General features: G+C 39.5%; 1 protein-coding gene across 1 annotated transcript in view; it reads left to right on the top strand.

Moving 5' to 3' along the window:
• The window catches only part of LOC124606929 (U3 small nucleolar RNA-associated protein 4 homolog), a 76,242-nt gene extending 65,328 nt beyond the window's left edge, over positions 1 to 10,914 (top strand). The window contains exons 11-16 of the mRNA XM_047139044.1: positions 1,067 to 1,173; positions 7,452 to 7,544; positions 7,630 to 7,812; positions 8,129 to 8,260; positions 8,748 to 8,868; positions 10,677 to 10,914. Of these exons, the coding sequence (XP_046995000.1) occupies positions 1,067 to 1,173; positions 7,452 to 7,544; positions 7,630 to 7,812; positions 8,129 to 8,260; positions 8,748 to 8,864 (632 nt within the window). The 3' untranslated portion in view covers positions 8,865 to 8,868; positions 10,677 to 10,914. The remainder of the gene's footprint in view (positions 1 to 1,066; positions 1,174 to 7,451; positions 7,545 to 7,629; positions 7,813 to 8,128; positions 8,261 to 8,747; positions 8,869 to 10,676) is intronic.
• Positions 10,915 to 19,570: the final 8,656 nt, after the last annotated feature.

Genomic DNA, 19,570 nt, shown 5'->3' with positions numbered 1-19,570 from the left:
AGGGCATGGCCGACTTCCTTCCCCGTCCTTCCCTAATCCGATGAGACCGATGACCTCGCTGTTTGGTCTCTTCTCCCAAACAACCCAACCAACCAACCAACCAACTGCTCCGTGACAAAATGACACTTGCAACTAAGACCGTGCAGCATAGCGGCCCACGCCCGGTAAGACTGATGGGGTGTTTCTTGCATTGATAGTACTCGACCGTAGCCACCACAACATGTTTGCGGCGGCGATAATAGGAAGACAGCAATGAACACAATGTGTCGAAAGACAAGGACGAGGGTTCCTGCAACAGCGCTAGCTGCCGCAAATCTTGATACAGCGAGGGAGATATCCAAGACAAGAAAAGAGCACGACATACCTCCGCATTGGCAACATGAAACGCCTGGAAATGCTGCCAAAGGCGATGTTCATATGCGTCCCAATCCTCCGCCGTCTCGTCATACGGGGGAAAGGGAGGAGGGAACGGCGCTGGAGCAGACTGCGTGGAGAGCAACGCCGGAAGCACTTGTTTCATGGTTGCCATGAGCTCTGTCTGCTGCTCAGCCAAAACCCGCACTAAATCCTCCATGCTGTGGAGAAGCTGCGGAACAGGAACAACAATGCAACACGCGAAAGAACGACCCTACTCGTTGCCAATTGTGTAGTAACATGACTCACTTTTCTGCCGCACTCCACCTAGTGTAGACTGGGAACTGTCTCCTAGGCATGCCCGATATGAACTGGCTGGGCACGGCCTGTGCTGCCTGAGTTGTTGTTGTTGTTGTTGTTGTTGTTGTTGTTGTTCCGTCGGCAGAGGGCGCGGCCGAATTCTCACATGCCCTCTGGTAGGCGAGACTTTACTTGGGGCAACTACTGTCCGTGACGCGCCTTGCCGATGTGCGCATCCCGCGATCTTTCTGGTGGCTACTGCAATTATGGTGCTGCTTGCAAGTGCTGTAAAGGTGTGATCTATTAGATCTAAAGTGGCTTCTGCTACAGAACAGAAGTAAACTACTAATAAAATTTATATTCACCTGCTAGAAAGAATTTAAAATATTGTTAAAGTGCTTTCTTGTTATAGTTCATACTGACACTGTGTTCCTGCTGGGCCTCTCTCCAGATGATCAATATTTATTTGCTGCTGACCATGAAAGTCACATTGCAGTATGGTTCCTTCAGAGTGGAAAGGTAATAAACCATATATATAAAATATGTTCTATTGTAAACAAAAGGGAAAAGAAACTGTATGATCGTTTTGTTGTACATGACAAGTTATGCTTTTTTATGTACCAGAGTCTTTGCCTAGCAGTTTTGATAAGTAGTATTAATGTAATATCTTACTATTCTGTCATCTAAGTAAGTTTGTTTGGATGCATATAGTAAGTAAAATACTTGTCATTTGAAATCAATGTCAGTATGAAGTTTTTGAGTTTCATGATATCTTCTTTTACATCAACATAAAAGCATTAGTATTTTTCAAGCCTGTGACCATTTACTGCTGTTAACTGGTTTACTGTTGAAAAATGAGACTTGTAATATGCAGCCAGTGCTGAAGAAATAGTGAACAATAAGTAATTAATACTCCAGTACTCAGGAACAATGTTATGATGTGTTGCCTCTGAAGAAACACAGTTCTGAAGTTTTGTTGGTCAATAGCACACGAATCCATGTTGATTGTGGTAATTGGATTGTGTATAATTCCACAAATTTTATGAAAATTTTGTGCAATGCACTTAATTAAGGATAGGTTGATTAATTTTCTATCATGTGAAATATCTTTTGTACTAGATAATGCATTGAATGACATGGGACTCAATGTGTAACTCTTATTTCTGAAAAAAATTATACAATAAAGCTGTTAAATTTTGATACAGCTTAATCCCTATATGATTTTGTTACCTATAACCTTTCCTTCTCAGTTGCTGATTATAAGAACATTTGATTACAAAGTCTAGCGCATTTGTCCCACATAACATTTGTGTATGTGTATGCATTTGCGTGGAAGATTTCTTCTCTTCATATGATTTTAGTTTCTGTTTGGAGATAATTTATACTTTTGTTTTCAGTATAGTTCATTTACACTGCACTAATCCTAAGTCTATTACTTTGCAGGAGTGTCAGTGTTGTTGTTGTTGTTGTTGTTGTTGTTGTTGTTGTGTAATGTTTCCAAACAACATATCTATTAACCGGCTATTCTCTATTTGCCATTGTTGTATGTGATCCTCATGCTGCCAGTATCCTAACATTCCATTTTGCATAGAAAACGCCTGGTATAGTTACGTGTTAACAGTTAATTTCAGCTCCCACTCGTACACCCACTCCCTCTCCCCTCCACTTTCTTCCTTGCTAGAGAAGTGTGTACGCCCTGTTTTCTTTTCCTTGTGTTCATATATCTTTGGATTTCATAATTGACTGACCTGATGGTGAATGAGCTAATAATTCACAAATCCTATTTTATGGCATATCCCAAAATCACTTACGGCAAATATAGGAATAGTTCTGCTGAAAAGGGCTGTCTCATTCTAAGCTTGTGCTCCCATCTCTAATGACCTTGTCATCAATGATACGTGAAACCCTATTTTTCTTCCTTTTTTTTAGCATTCCATACCTCAGTTGGTAAAAACGGAACCCTTATGGGATCACTTTTATTGTGTCTATTACGAGCCTTTTCCTCGGAAGAGATAGAGGTGTCAAAGTTCAGATTTATGCAAATACCTTACCCTTGATGGTGTAAAAATATATAAGCCTCTAAGCCATTGCAGTGAGAGAATACTGCCCTTTATGTCATGTGTTTTGATACTTGCAAACACGCTCATCAGAATGTTCGTACTGAACCCTGAGAGTGCGAGTCCTACTAAAACTTACCTGGTTTTATATTTGCTACATATGATTTGTTTCAGTAATTAACTCATTGCCAAAAATGAAAAGCTTCATTTTCTAATTAACGTTGATCCGGGTTTTATCAACATTTATGGTATGATCTTTGAAAATGAACACTTCATTTTGAGGATTAAAACTAAATAATGGAACCACATAGGAGGTGTTGGGCAACAGAGAGGAACACTTAAAGTATATTTGAAAGGTGACTTCGCTACTAGACAAATCTTTCCATAGACACAGAAAACACACACACACACACACACACACACACACACACACACACACACACACACGCGGGATGACAATTATTGAACAGTATGAAATAAAGTCTTCATAATTTCTGAATGGTTTGTTTTAGGATGTTCAAACTGCACAGGGCATGACGGCAATCAGCATGCACATGTACATGCGCCTTGTTGTTGTTAGCCATTTGCACATGAAAATGTTATGATCCAGCGTGCCTGGCTGTATAGTGCTTGTGAAGGCCTACTATGTGAGCAATAACAGCCCAACTTTGGCTCAAAGGAAGTTTGTGACCAAGTTCAAGCTAAAGACAACTGGTCCAAGTGTGCTAACAATCAAGAATTTGATTTGCATGTTTGAGAGAACTTGATGATGATAGTGTTGGCAGTGTCTGTCGTGATGACAGTGCTGGCAGTGTTGGTCGCCCAGAAAGGGTGAAAACACATGAAAACATAGAGAAGACGAGTATGGTGTTTCAACCCAGCCCCAGGACATCGATCAGACAAGCAGCACAACGGGTGGCAGTCAACTGTGAGACACTGCCAGCCACAAATTATTGTTGAAGACCTGCATCTCTTCCCATAGAAAATTCAAACCCATCAGCCATTAAGCCCCAGGGTCATGGAACAGCAGTTGTTTCGCCAACACCATTGTTTACGGAATTGATGAACAAGACTTTGATGTGAATATGGTTTGTTTTAATGACAAAGCCTATTTTCAGTTGGATGGGTTTTATCAATAAGCAAAACTGGTGCATTTGGGGGACTGAGAATCTGCCTTTCAGGGGTGAGAAGTCTCTCCACCCTCAATGGGGCACTGTGTGGTGTGTAATGTCCAGTAACAGAATAATCGGTGCAATATTCCTTGATGGCAGGGTGACCACCGAACGGTATGTGAAGGCTTTGGAAGATTATTTCATCCCCATTATCCAAGACTGAGCTCAACCACATCAAAGCAGAAGAGTGTTTGATGTCCTGGAGGAGCACTTTGGGGACTGCATTCTGGCTCTGGGGTAACCAGAGGCCACTGACGTGGGCCTCGAATGGCCACTATGTTCTCCAGATCTGAACACATGCGACTCCTTTTTATGGGGCTATATTGAAGACAAGGTGTACAGCAGGTCTGTTAGGTACAAGGAGTAGGAATATATATGTGGTGCAGACAGGGCCAGGGAAATTTGTCTGTGTCAATGGAGGTAGTGGAAAGATACAGGAATACTTATATTAGAGGAGAATGTGGGACACAGAGCGCAATATTTATGGTTGTTGTGTGTTGTGAGCAGTAGAGATGGTTGCTACAGGGTGACTGGCAAGTCAGTGTGTCATGGTGTGTGTGGTAAGTGGGTTTAAAGTGTGTGCTGTTGGGAATTTGACAAGGAAGCACCAGGAAGTAGAAAAAGTGTGTAGAGATGACAATGGTCATGTATGAGTGAGTGGTGTGCATACAAATGTGAGTGTGTTTCTACATCTGAGGAAAGAGTTTGTCCAGTGGCTAAAGATTAAAACTGTTCCAATTTCATAAAACTGAATTTCTGTAGCTAAAAAACCATTTTAACTTCACTTTATTCCAAATAAATCTAAATGTTTTAGAGACTGCAGTAATAAACACACCACATAACAAAAGTTATATTTTTATTTCTTACCTCTGCATAAGAAACAATTTCTTCACCCTGTGCATCAGTGACGTTGATCTCATTGATTGAGTGGCATGTACTGTCCTGCTTTTCTTCCGCTGTGCCACACAGTGTTTCGTCCAAAGTTGGTAAAAATTTATAAGAAATCTACTCTTCCATTGTCAACAGTTAAGATACAGGGGGTAAATTCAAGATAGGCTGTACTTCTCTGAACAATAAAATTTTGGATGATAGGGGACAAAAGGTATATGAAATATCTGACGCCAAAGGGTGCAAGTTGTTGCCACATTGACCAAAACAAAATTTTTGTCTATGTTTGGAGTGTGTTAAAAAGTATCTGTGTGATTTTTTGCAAATTTGTTAATGTGGGTCCACCCCTTCAGATCAGAAATGAAACTGCTGTTTGTGGAAGCCAGAAACTTAGAGCCAAAAAGATGCTGTCAAGTTCATCTGATAGGCAGTATTTTCTGGAGTCACTCAGGGATTTTGTTTATTGGTTATCTGCACACATGCTCAGCAAACAACTGTGTAGTGCATGAAGAGTATATTTAGCATTGTACCAGGTGTTAAGTTTTCATCCAGCTCCAGTTGAGTATCAACCATGGGAAGAACAACTGCTCAGATATCTCTGTGCTTGCTGTAATTAATCTAATCTCGTTTTTGGGGCCCCTGTGGGTGCAATATGTTTGTGGCTAAAAAATATTCCTAAATTCTTCAGTTGATACTACCTGTTGAAACTTTTTAAGTGAATCCTCAATCCATTCACAAATCTTGTTTATTAACCAATGTAATAATACTTTCCTTAATAGACATTTTTTCATACTGAGTCAAATAATTTGTGGAAATAAAAAATACCATATCCACATGTAGCCTTGATCCTTGGCTAGAAGTCGTGCAACCAGTGATCACAGTTCTTTGTTATAGGGTTCTACAATATACCTGTTGACTATCTCATTTGCAAATTCATTAATTTTAATGGTTTGAACTGTTCCTTAGTGAAACTGATACTAATATCTATAACACTCAGCTTTTTGCAGTTGCACAAAAGGAAATTGTGGAACTGCTTCTGTATTTTCCTTTTCAACAGAACATTTAAAAGTGGAGTTTAACATTTCTACTTTTGCTTTGCTACCCACAGTTTTGGTTCCTGTTTCATTCAAAAATGTCAAGACACTACATTTGGTGCCACTGACAACCTTGACATGTGACCAAAATTTCTTCAAGTTTAATGAGAGATCTTTCGACAAGATTCTGCTAAGTTATTCATTGACTGCCTCATGCGTTGCCCCTTTGACAGCATACTCACTTCATACACCATCTTTCTGTTTATAATCCTATGCTGTGTTGTACACTGATTATGCAACTGTCACCATTTCTTAGAAGTTTCTTTATAGTGATTGTATACCACAGAGCATCCCTCCTATCACGTACTGTTCTGCCAGGTACATAACTATTCGGTGCTTGGTCAACTTTTGTAAACTTGAGTCACACTTGTTCTGCATGCTCCTGCTCAGAACCAAATATTTCAAGCTACTCCTTGAGATATGACACTGCTACCACTTTATCTAGCCTATAGAATCTGTAATTCTTTGTACATGTTTTTGTTGCCCTTAGTATTTAATAATCATTGTTGCTACATTTCCTTTATGGTCAGTGATCAAGTGTATTTTTTGCCATTAGATCTAATATAGAGGGTGCTTATAATTGAAGTTCCAGTTAAAAAGTAATTGCTCAGAATGATGTCAAATTTGAACAGAACAATATTGAAGAAGAGGGGAACTGTATGAGGGGGAGGGGGAAATTTTTTTCATTAATGAAAATTTTCCCCATAGATGGCACCTTAAGCATTATAACATAGATGGATTCGGCTACAAATGGCAAGTGAATCACATGGTATGAGTTGCACCTTAAACTAATTGTACTGTGTAATGTGTATGACCGCACTAGTTTCGCTTTCGACAGTTGTGGCACTATTAGTTAGGTAAGCCCATCCACCACGGCAAGGCCGTACAGTATCAAACCAGATGGGAAAAATCATTTTCCTTCCATGCAGCTTGATATAAAGTTTTATGAGTTTTTTGGCATGGTGATTCCCTAGAGATAGGTTCGTTGATACAATTGGAAAGATTTTATTACTTTGCATCAAGGGGCACCTCTCCTTTCACAGTGTGTGAGAGTTGTGTTGTAAAGGTATCTCTCGAGTATAAGTGATGTGACGAGTGCATGTGGCTTATTATTTTTGTGTTCACATTGTTGATGAAAGAAGAAGAGAGAATCTGGTGCAGAGACATAGCCAACTACTCCTGAATAATACCAAATTCTATGTTCTCATTGACATATATAGCTCACCATCAACTTTGTATCTTGCCTTCACTTTGAGACATTGTGGACAGATTCAGAATTTGACCCAGCACATTGGTACAATGCCCCATAATCAGGATTTTTTTGCCACTATCTTTCCTCCCCATACTGGTCACATAATGAAGACAAAAATGTTGTTCACCATCAGGATTTGAACTAGCTACCTCTGAACTGAGCACCACGACATGTGCATACATTAGCAATCTTGGCTACGAAGACAGGTACAGCTAATTATGGTACACATATTTTTTGCCTTGCCTTCTTTTATTATTATGCTTTGGAAATTCCATGATGTACAATATGGTAATCTCTGTTTGGTATTTTCGATTTAATTTGCTTTTCTTTCCAGCATTATGTGACACTTCCTCATTATCGCTGTCCAGCAACTGCAGCAGCCATTAGTAAAACCAATAATTTTGTTGTGGTGTATTCAGATCACAAGGTTAGTAACTGATAGATTCAAGCATCTTTTGTGAGGCTGTGCACTTACTATACGGTAGAGAAAAACTTCTTTCGCTCTTTTGCAGATTACTGAATATGATCTAAGACGGAAAGCTTTCACAAAGTTTTCCCGAGATCTTGACGGTCGACATCCCAAGCAGTGGCTGTCGCGGAACTTCCCGGTAACAAATGTCATATTTGACAGTAGAAACCCAGATATGATAATGTTACAGGATGACAGCACCTTCTGTATTGTAGACAAAAAGAAGGTAAGTGATGCATCTTTATAATATGAATGCATGACTAAAGATCTCTCACGATTTAATGTACTAAGTGAAACTCATGGAATTACTTAAAGTGACCCTGTTTAATTGCAGATAATATTTCTGGAATAATGAAACATAATACGTGTTTGCAACAGTTATTGATTTTAGACTGTTATTTCTCTTTTGATGATTTCTCCATTATTGATTCTTTGGAGTAATGCTTAAAATGTATTCACTATATTTTTATAAAATACTAAATGGTTAGTATAATTTCCTGCTGCTCTTAGTCTTGTTCTACAGTCATTATTTTGTATTCCAGGAACTGCCTGCAAATGAAGCAAAAATACCAAGAATAGATTCACCTGCCTCAGACAGTCAAGACAGTAATATTTCACGCCAGTCACCTGCTGCATCAATAGTGCACGCATTTCACATTGTTAAAAAATACAAAGTGAGTACTGTTGTGTTTTCTGGGCTCTGTGAATGTTGGCCTTTTCCTCCTTTTCACATTGCCTAAATCAGAGATAAAGTATTTTACAGTATACTTAAATCAATTTGATCAAAAAATACAGATCATGGTGGAAATTCTAAAATGACTGTTAAGCTCCAAGCATACATGTTAATACAGTTAAAAAAAACTGAGGTGGAAGTGAACCTGGTGGAGAGAAAAGGAAGTAAATATAGACAGCTTAACTTTTGTTTATAGCAGCTACAAGCTATTTTTTTATGTTACCTTTAATTTTCTTATAAACATTATTCATGGTGCAGCCATAGTTTTAACATCAGGTAACAGATTTTAGAAGTGGCAATTGTGTTAATGTAACAGCCATAATGATACACACACACACACACACACACACACACACACACACACACACACACACACATACTGAAGCTCAAACACTGGTTACTCAAGCTGCCAATTTTCTTTGTTGCAGCATCTTGTTCATTTAGAGTGGCTGGCAGATGGCGTACTAGCTGTTGTTGAAGTAAGCCCATCCACCCTAATTTCACAGTTGCCTCCAACACTTGCAAAGAAAAGATTTGGGGTGTAAAAAGGTTTGTTCCAGTACTAACATTTAAATGAATATAGGTTTTATACAGAACATGTTTATTATATTAGCACTATTATAATACATGTCACCTGGTTATAAACATATTTTAAAGCTATAACAGAGCTCAAGATACCTTATTATTGTAAGTTAATAACTTTTCTTTGAATATCTCATTACTGTATATTTAAAAAATCAGGCTATGCTAAATAAGTAACTGAGATTTTTTATTAATGTATATATTGTTTCCATACTGGAATATTCTTTATTTTTCATAAAGAGCCATTTCTGATTATCTTAATTGAACAAAGTTGTTTCTTTTTACTCCATAATTCATTAACTCTGTAAACGTACAAAATCAGCAAATAATTTTAAATATCATTGTAAACACAATTTTCCTTTCCAACATTATTGTGCCAATCAGTTATATGTGTGTTTTGTAAAGTAGGAATGTAGAGCACAATTCTGTAAAATTGATAGACTATTAATTAGCACTCAGGGTATGTTCTTTTGTCTGGTTTAGAATAAGACATGTGTGAAGGCAAGTTAGGTAATACAGGCTTAAGTAAGTGTGCCAGCATTGTGATTAGTCCAAAGAATTAGGTGGCCCTATCAATTTTTGTCTTAATGTCAAGAGATACCAACTCCAAATTAACTGTTCTGATTGCAGTGCCCCACAGTGAGATTTGAAACACATCAATGTTTCTCATGGACTGCAGCAGAATCTTTTATGCTGTTCTGTGCATGCTGAGGTTGATAGACACTGTGTCAAGTAGCTGTTGAGAGGAACAAAATGATACTATATTGTGAGTGGTGTCTGGCTAATTTATATTTTTAAATAAATATATACTGCAGTGCAATCATAACATCAGTTCTTCAGCACAAGCAGCCGTCATGAAACCCACACCTCATTAAAGGGAATACACAGCCTTCACATTCAGTATTTTAAAATTCTCGGTAAAATTTGATGTAATCTGAAGAGCCTTTGCATGCTTTCGTGGAATCGTCATGTGTTCTTGAGTATAATTTGAGTTGGCAACTACAATGATCACCCCCTCCTAGGTCCAGAGAGTTTCAGTCCAGTTCAACATTCTGTGTATTTATGATAGTTACAACTGTATAGATTTAGTGTAAACAGAAAAATCATACCTTAAAGAGAGCTGTAATTGGTGGCTTGAAAGCAAGTTTATTGAGACTCTCAAAAATATACTAGATGGAGACTTTCCTGCACTTCAGCAAAATTGTTGTGCAGTACATCATATTGCAGTGCCCCATTACACAGCTTCAGCCATCTAAATTTCATTACTAACCTCTTAGCATGCTTGAAAAAATTTGTAATGTATCTGAGAGAAGATGATCTACTATTGCTACTATGTGCAGTACCACCTTCCACTTTAGATGTAAAGTTTTATGTGCTGAAATTCTACCTTCCCACATGACTGTTTCATTTTGATGTTACTCGTATCGTAGCAAATAAATATACCATACACTGTTAGTGTGACATCAAAGGAGTGCATTATATCGAAGAAAAATCTCCTGTTGAAACTTTACTGTTTTACTTCCTACAGAAGAACAATACTTTAGTTTCCTATTTACTAGAACACTCCAAGTGTAAAAATGTAGTTCAATCTCAGTTACACTGCTTATAAGATCATTGTGAAGCTTACAGATTCATCTATATTATGTTTACAATGTTGTCATGAACACGGTAGACAGCTTTTTCTTGCCCTATCAAATGATTTTTTTTTGTGTGTGTTACTTACAAACTGAGGCTCAGCCTATGAAAATTGTAATCTGTGGTTTCTGTTTTGGCAGGTCTGGTGGCTCAATTGTATGAACTGGGCTAATGTAGAATGGACCCACTTTCTCAAGGGAGCAAGACTGCAGGGAAGATCGCCATCCAATGAAACCTGGAATGATAATGAAAAAGTACAATGTACAAATGCTAATATAGTCTCAGTATTACATGTAAATCTACTTTTATTTTTAAAAAATGATACAAAATATTGTACATACTAATTGGGTTGATAAAAAGAAACTTTTTGTACTTCAATGTTTTTTCCCTCTATTTGAATACAGACAGTGGAGACCATAGTACTATGTAATCTCTTTAACAGACAGTGTTGTTTACACACAGATTTCCGATAACTATTGTAGGGTCATTAAAAGTCCTAATGTGTCTGTCTATCAGTATAACGTTTTTATCAACTGTGGCATTCAAAATGAAGTTGATAAAAAGTTATACTGATGAAAGTGTAGAGATGTGTTGCTTAAATTGAAATTCAGTGAAAGCCCAAAATGTGTCTTGTATTTCTTCTTGTAATTCAGTCCACAGTAATGGAGCTTAACCATCATTGTCACGTATAAATTATGTGTAGCACAGTATTTTGTTGCGAAATGGCACATGTATAGTTGAACCATAGAAAATCCAGAATGAAATAACAATATGAATATTGTCTTTCCTTCTCATCCCATCCAGTAAGTGTCCCCTGACCTGAGGTTCTGGGGAATTTTCAAAACTTTACTCATTTTCCTTCACCCCTCTTCCCTACCCTTCAACCCTTCTGCCGGAAGAAGGTGCCACTAGCTCTGAAAGCTTTCATACCTAAAACTGTATTTTATGTGTGTGTTCTCCAGTTGCTGCTTGTTGAGTAGATTTTTTATCTATATAATTATGTACGTTATGTTGTTAAAAATTGATTATTTTTGTTGTGTTATGAATATTGGGATAGATTACACACCACATAGCGAAGGCACTGAACAGCAGAGAGGCACATTCATTTGTAGACTGTTGGATTTTAGCTATCAGGGAAGGGGGGGGGGGCAACCCGCACGCATGACTCCCCCCCCCCCCTCTCTCTCTCACACACACACACACACACACACAATTGATGGCAATTTTATCAAACCAGATTCCAGATTCATTTCTACTGACTTTCAACAGCACAAAACTTCCACAGCACGTCAAGGCAAGTTTTCTTTGCCTAAGCATGTGGCCTTATGTCCCAAATCCAATGCACTGTTTCAATTGCTGGTACTTTGGGCACACTACTCTTGTTTGTAAGGAAGAAGCCACTTGTGACAATTGTGATCAGGCCACCCATGATGGAGTTGGCTGTTCGTCTCCTCCAAAGTGTGTAAATTGGTCTGAGGATCAGCCTGTCTGGAGTAGGGATTGCAGTGTGTTCCTTTAAGAAAGGAAGATACAGGAAATTAAAACAGTAAAGCTCATCCTGTATGGTAAGGCCAAAAAGATGTATAAGATCATGCAGCCACCCCTACCCCACGTTCACTAGGCCTACCTCCTTTGCTTCTGTTCTTAAACAGCCAGTTCAAAAGACTGATGCTACTACACAAACAGCGGTTGCCAGTGTCAGCACTAGTACCTGCATTTGTCAACACACTTGTGCTGCTTCATTTATTTTGAAGCCCATACCTACGCTCAGAACACCAGAAAGGGCCATGGCTGCCGACATCTTGGTGCTCGCTGCCCCTCCAAAGGTTCAGCCTAGTATACCATCCAGAACTGCTGCCACTACCACTGTAATGGTTGTGGCTCCGAAGCCTCCACAGGTCAAAAAACCAGAAGCAAAGTTCAGCCTCTGATAGAGGCACGAAGAAAGCAGTCCAAGGATGTTGGCGTCACTCACCGTGATGTCTATCATGATTGGTCCTTGGAGCCAATAGACCTTGATGTCCCTGTAGGGCACTCATCTTGGCCCAATACTGCATTCCCCTCAGCAGGAAGCCAGTGAAAGTGCAATCCCATCATAATTTGTTCCCATACTACAGTAAAATATTAATGGGTCCAGGACACATGTGGAAACACTGAAACTCATAGCACAGGAATGAACCCTGTGCTTGTGTTTGCAGAAAACCCATTTTAAAGCATGTGATACCCCTGTATTGCAGAGCTATACCCTTCATCACTATGATTACATGACCAGGAAAGGACCAAGGGAGGTGTTGCTGTATTTGTCAATGACACACACCACTTCTCTGCTGTCTCCCTGGGTACTGGTCTACAAACCGTAGCCGTTGCAGTTTATATATGTCGGAAGGTTACTATCTTATCACTGTACTACCTCCAAAGGATGCAATAGACACTGAAGATCTTGCAGACCTTGCAGAACAACTCCACCATCTATTTCCCCTAATGCGGATTTCAATGCCCATAATGTATAATGGGGCTCAAACTATACTTGCCCTAGGGGTCGAGCCTTGGAGGGACTGTGCATCCTCAACACAGGTGGCACCACTCATTTCTCCACTGCTACTGGATCATCCTCAGCTATCAACCTCTCTTTCTCTTCTCCAGTCTTTGCAGCTCTGCTCACTCGGAAGCAACTGATGATCATTTCAGTAACTACTTTCCATGTTGGATCCACCTACAGGATGGGGCATTACCTGAACAGAAGTCACTGAAATAGATGGTCAGCAGAGCTAACTGGACACTGTTCAGCCGGCTGGTTGTGTTTGAACACTGCGACACCATCTAGGAATGGGTGAACTACTTCACGCAAGTAATCCTTCATGCTGCTGACTTATTCATCCCAGATCACCTTAAGAGGGCAACCTGTACCTTGGTGGACAGGTGAGTGGTGCTCAGCAATGTGGACAGCCATGCGGCTCTTCGACGGTTTAAATACTGCCCAACAGCAGACAATCCCATGGCCTTTCAAGTCATGGGAGCCAAAGCTTGAGACACCATTAAGGCAAGTTAGAAAGGTCATGGTAAGTGTTCCTGGACTCCATCAACCATTCCAATTGTTTTAAGAAAGCATGGAAAGCCATCAGGAGGATTTCTGGTAAACAGAGTTGTTTCTCAATAGCAGTGGTGCTGAAACAGGGATGTCTCCAAACAATACCCAGAGACATTACTTAGATGATAGCAAAGCATTTTGCAACGACTCCTGCCAATACCAGCCAGGATCCACAATTCTTCTGCTACTGTGTACCTTAGAGATGGGCATGTTGGACTTTAGAGCCAACACTTCTGATTCTTACAACTGCCCTGTCTCCATGAGGGAGCTGGATTCAGCACTGCCTGAGACTCGTGATATTACATCTGGCCATGACCAAATTTGATACTGCAGGCTTCGACATTTGCCACCAGTGTCACAGTAAATCCTTCTCAACTGTTTTAATTTGACATGGCAGATAGGTTAGTTTCCCAACTCATGGAGAGAAGCAATATACCTCTCCTGAAACCAGGAAAGGTCCGAACATGTTCCAATAGCTACCGGAGAGCCTCCTTAATGAGCTGTGTAGGAAAGACCCTGCAACGAATGGTTAGCTGTCGTCCGACTTGCTTATTAGAGACCATGCAACTCCTTAGCCCCATTCAGTGTGGATTCTGGAGATTTTGAACCACTGTCAATGACATGACCCTGCTTGAGACAGCTATTCAGCAGGCTTACTTATGTGTACACCACTGTCTTGGTATATTCTTTGACTTTAGTAAGGCGTGCAACACTACTAGGAAACACAGTATTCTTGTGCAGCTCCATCAATAGGACTTTCATCACCACCTCCCCATCTTCATAAGGTCTTTCCTGTGTAAGTTGTATTTTAGGTTCCGATGACACACTTTTGGATCATTTTGAGCAGGAGAGTGATGTTCCTCGGGGCAGTGTTTTGCCGTAACCATAAATAGTATCACATCTATGGTAAGAAGTCCTGTACAATGCCCCTTATTGGTGGCAAATTTTGCAGTTTTCTGTTCCTCCTGCAGTATTGCAACAGTGACTCGTCAGCTGCAACTTAACAGTGCAGAGGTTAGAGGTGTGGACTGTAAAGACAAATTTTCTGTAGATAAATATGTTTTTGTACATTTTAATGAATCTTCTCATGTTTTTAATTTACCTGAATCGCATCTGAATGACACTATTTTACGTTTTAAAGACTCATTAAGGTTTCTGGGTCTCAGTTTGACTCCAAATCATTATGGTTACCACACCCGAGAGAATTCAAAGCCACAACCCAGAAGGTACTGAATATCTTTTAGTGCTTTAGCCACAGGTCTTGGAAAACGGATCGGGTGGCGCGCATCTGCTCCAGCTTAATAAGGCTTTCTTGTGATCACAGATAACTATGGGTTCACAGTATATGGAGGCCCTCTTATCTGAAAATTATTGACGCTATTCACCATGAGGGGTATTAGGCTGGCCACAGGTGCTTATAGGAACAGCCCCACACCCAGCCTCTGTGCTGAGGTGGGAGAATGTCTAGTCACCATCCGGCAGCAGCTCCTAAGGTGCGTCAGGCATGTAAGTTCCCCACAGCTCTGACTTCACCTGCACATCACACATTTGCTTATCCATATAAGGAACACATTTTCTCCAGTCGTTCATGAGCAACAAGACCATTTGGGATTTGTGTGCAGCATGTGCTGTAGCCATTTTATGCAGAAAATGCAACCCCATCTCCAGTGTTTTAACTTCCTACCACAGTGGTTATTGCAGAGGCCCTTGATTTTAGATTTAGTGCAGTACAGCAGATATTGCACTCCTGCATCTGTTTTCAATACATTGTTTTATGACATTATAACTAAGCACCACAACTCTGTTGCTATATTTGCAGATTGGTCTAAATATGGGAACTTCACTTGTTGGCCTATTGTTTTCCCCAACTGTATCCTCAAGATCTGACAGCTTCAAGATTTTACCCAGTGTTCAACATGGAATTATACATGGTCTTGCAGGTACTGGAGCAGCTGTCAAATGTTTCGAGTCCTTGTCTGTTCCGACTCACTGAGTCTCCATCACTCTGTGCAGTAGTTGTACCCAGCAGATATAATAGTCTTCTTTCCTCTTTAGCCATTCACGCATCTTTTCATCCTACATAGCTGTGTTTATCTTTATACTATATACCTCTTTACTTCTGTATGCATCCTCTTTGGTTTGAAGCTGGCACAATACTTCCAGTAGAATATCTTTGGCTTCCCTCTGACAACCATGCCTCCATCCTTGCTACCCTCCCTATTTTCCTTTCCCAGTTGCTTCATAACCTGGGTTGTGAGTAACTGAATCTCCTTTCCCTTCTTCCCTTTCTTTCCCCTCTCTCCTCCCCGATGAAGGAACATTTGTTCTGAAAGCTAGGAACATAAATTTTCAGTTCTGTTTTATGTGTATCTATCGGCTGTACTGAGCTGAGGTAAGTACTGGCCAGCCCCTCTATCTCTTTGTTAGTATTTGTTTCACATCTTTATATGAGATTTTCCATTAATCATTTAGATATAATAGTCCAGAATATACAGGACACCATCCTCCAACTGCAAACACTGGACAAGCAGGTGTGTTTTTACTGGGTGCTATGGCACATATGTATTGCAGGGAAAGAAAGGATAGATGTAGCAGCCAAGGAGGCATGACACAATCCTCTGTTAGTTCAGTGTGCCATACCCCTGTATGCTCTCACCTCGCTGTTGAGGCATAGAATTATGCATTGATGGGAAGAAGAATGGCCGGAAGTGACAGATAATAAGCTGCGCCTCATTAAGTCCACCACATTTCCATGGCCTACCTCCTTCCAACCATGCAGTTAGGATGAGCTGCTCCTTCCACATCTTTGCACAAGCCACAGGCTTCTTGCTCCAGCGAGAGGACCCTATAGTATGTGGTGCTTATGGTGTACAAATCACAGCGTGCCTTATTTTACCTGATGTGTTTCATTTTCAGACCAAAGGGCAGAAGCTTATTTGCCATCTATTTTAGCTGACAGTCAAACTGATGTGATATAACCTGTAAAATTCTGTGAATTGTCAGACTTCTTCCTCTAAATTTTAAGGTGCCATTTATAATTTATTGTTAGGGTGGGTAGGTCATCTAAGTTTTTGATGAGTGATCAACCAGTCACATAGCTGTGAATCTCCTTTAGTTTTCTTCCAGTCTTCATTGTGTTTCAATTGCCAGTTTTGCACACCTCCCCATTTGTGGCATTGTTTTCCATGTTGTGAGCTAGTGTGATTGAGCAGGTGATTGTGAGTAAGACTGGGAGAGAGGGAATGTGATTTTATACCAGATAGCCTTTTAATTCTTTCGTGCCATTTTCTACATTTTAACCAAATTTATTTCAATTGATCTTCATGTTGGCCCTGATAAACCTCAATAATGAGTGCCCCTAACCCAAAACAAAACACATGCACGCGGTAGAGAAAGATGACAACTTGGCTACAGTAAACATGTTCAAGCAAATGCAAGTTGCAGTAGCTGTGCAGAAGCTTGCACAGAATTGGCTGTGGAGAGCTACATCAAACCAGTTTTTGGACTGAAGGCAACAACAACAGTGGCATTGAACAATATCTTACATCAAGTTTCTATGTGTTTGGTTACATGATAATTTACAAGGAGAGAAAAAAAAATATTGCTCTGCTGAACAAAAAGTTGGGTACGTACCATTAGATTTTAAGAACGCATAGGGACTGTGGAAAATATAAACAATATACGCTTGCTAAGCAAATGTGCATAACCTGTTGTTATATGGTGTGATGTTTGAGGGGAAATGCAGGATTTTGACAATGATCATTTAGTATTAAAAAACACTAGAAATAATGAAAAGGACTACCAGCATATAAACATTTTTAAATTCATGAATGTAGTGTTAAATTGCATAGTGTATTTTAAACAACCAAGTTTACAATTGTGAAACTAAAAGTTGAAATAATTTTCATAGAGAAGTACATAAAAAGGCCCTACAGCGTGTTCTGAAATTCGTTACAAACTTCTTCTAGGACTTGTAGAGAGGAGTGAGTAGACAATAGTTTGAACTGGAGCCCATGTCCAAAAACATACTGTTTCATGCTATAGCTGTTCGAAAATATGTTTGCTAGCTAGGTATGCAACAGGATAGACATGGTGGGGGTGCTTATGTTGCATCATCTGATGTCATTTGATGTCCAACCTCCCTTTCTGATCTGGTTCTACCCTCATTTACAAGTCTGCAAGTGTCAGAGCAACATGGTTGAGTGCACATTTGCAGAATGCTGTTGACATAATCCTTCTATATGGTGAAGCTCACTGTAATGGGAGAGCTGCTCATCTATCAAGATCGTTATCCACAATGTCTGACTCCCTTCTTGCCACAATTACTCGACAGCTTCAAGAAAGGAGTACTGTCAGTAGGTATGACTGTGGTGCTCCAAGGAGATGCCGCACACCCGAAGTATGTTTGTGTAAACTGATTAAGTTTCCTTTTTGTTTGTTTGTTTGGTTGTTAATGACTGTAACTGTAAAATAAGTGATGTACTGGCTCATGCCTGATAAATTCAGATTGCCTTTTAATTCTTTCGTGCTATTTTCTACATTTTAACCAAATTCATTTCAATTGATCTTCATGTTGATCCTGATAAACCTCGATGATGAGTGCCCCTAACCCAAAATAAAAAAACATCCGCACGCAAAGTTTTATATTGAATGGACCCATATTTTTCCGTGGATGTCGAGTTAATTTTAGTCTGGATGTTGGCACTGGGAGTACTGGAAGTGGATGGTTTACTCTAGCTATTGTCTGATGTGAGAATGCATCTCTATCTGGACTCTAATCATTCGCCGACCGAGATGTCATCGCTTACAAGACCTGGCATTGTGGAATAGATGCTAACTCCCAGTCTAGACCTAGTTATGTATATAGCAATATGCCTTTCACATTGTATACCCGTTCCTGTCGTAAAGTTAGCAATGATGAAAAAATACATGTATGGATGAAAGGACTTGGTGTACTTGCTGAGAATGTAACTCTAACTGGCGATGTAACACTGTACTATAATTATTAATAAAGTGTGATCTGTAGTGTGGTTGTAACATGGAAATGGTAAATTTCCAGACACTGGTTCCTATTCAAAATATTATGTACTCACTCACCTCTACAGATCCTAGAAGTCTGTAACAGGAGTTTCTGAACACTCTGTATATCAGAAAAGTGTTTCATATAAACATAAAATAATCTTTAATGTACTTCCTCAAAAATAAAGAATATAAAAAGATCAGGTATATTTAAGACACTGTAGAAAAAATTATAGTATGTAATATTTTGATAGCATTGTGGATACACAAATAAACAATATAGCCCTGCCACCTTGTTCAAGAATACAAGGGGGGTGTTTTACCTTGGTTGTCTTTCTCATTATCTTAAGGAAGTCAGCCTTTGCAGCTCATGCTGCTGGAACTGTACATAGAGAGATAAGTATAGAAAACAGCACCTGTGTTTCGCACACAAGATTAACACACAATGGGCTAGTTAGAGAAGACTGAAATTTGAAAACATAAGAAAAATCTTCCAGAACTGATTCTTTATGAGCAAACATGATCAGGTAACACAACCATCTCATAATAATTCCTAAAGGAATTATCTTCCGTGAAATATACTATCATAAAAAATTTTCAACTCTAATTTAATTTGTGAATGATAATTTTCTCTGTGTGTTTGGTAATTAGGTTACAAATTACAACTGACATGTACATCTTGTGTGAGTTATCTTTAATTTACCGGCATTAAACCTATGAAACCTGAACTTCTCTGTACAGAATTTGCAAGTGACAGGATAATTGTTGTTTTTAAAACAAAAATAACTGGGCAGGGACCAACTCAGGAAAGAGAAAGCAGTAACACTGCAAATTGCTATAACAATAGTGTTCGCCGGCCGAAGTGGCCGTGCGGTTCTAGGCACTGCAGTCTGGAACCACGAAACAGCTACGGTCGCAGGTTCGAAT

This window comes from Schistocerca americana, chromosome 3, assembly GCF_021461395.2.
Source record: "Schistocerca americana isolate TAMUIC-IGC-003095 chromosome 3, iqSchAmer2.1, whole genome shotgun sequence".
In the NCBI taxonomy this organism is placed as follows: domain Eukaryota; kingdom Metazoa; phylum Arthropoda; class Insecta; order Orthoptera; family Acrididae; genus Schistocerca; species Schistocerca americana.
The sequence above is the reverse complement of the archived record's forward strand: the minus strand, read 5'-3'. Positions and strand labels throughout refer to the sequence as shown.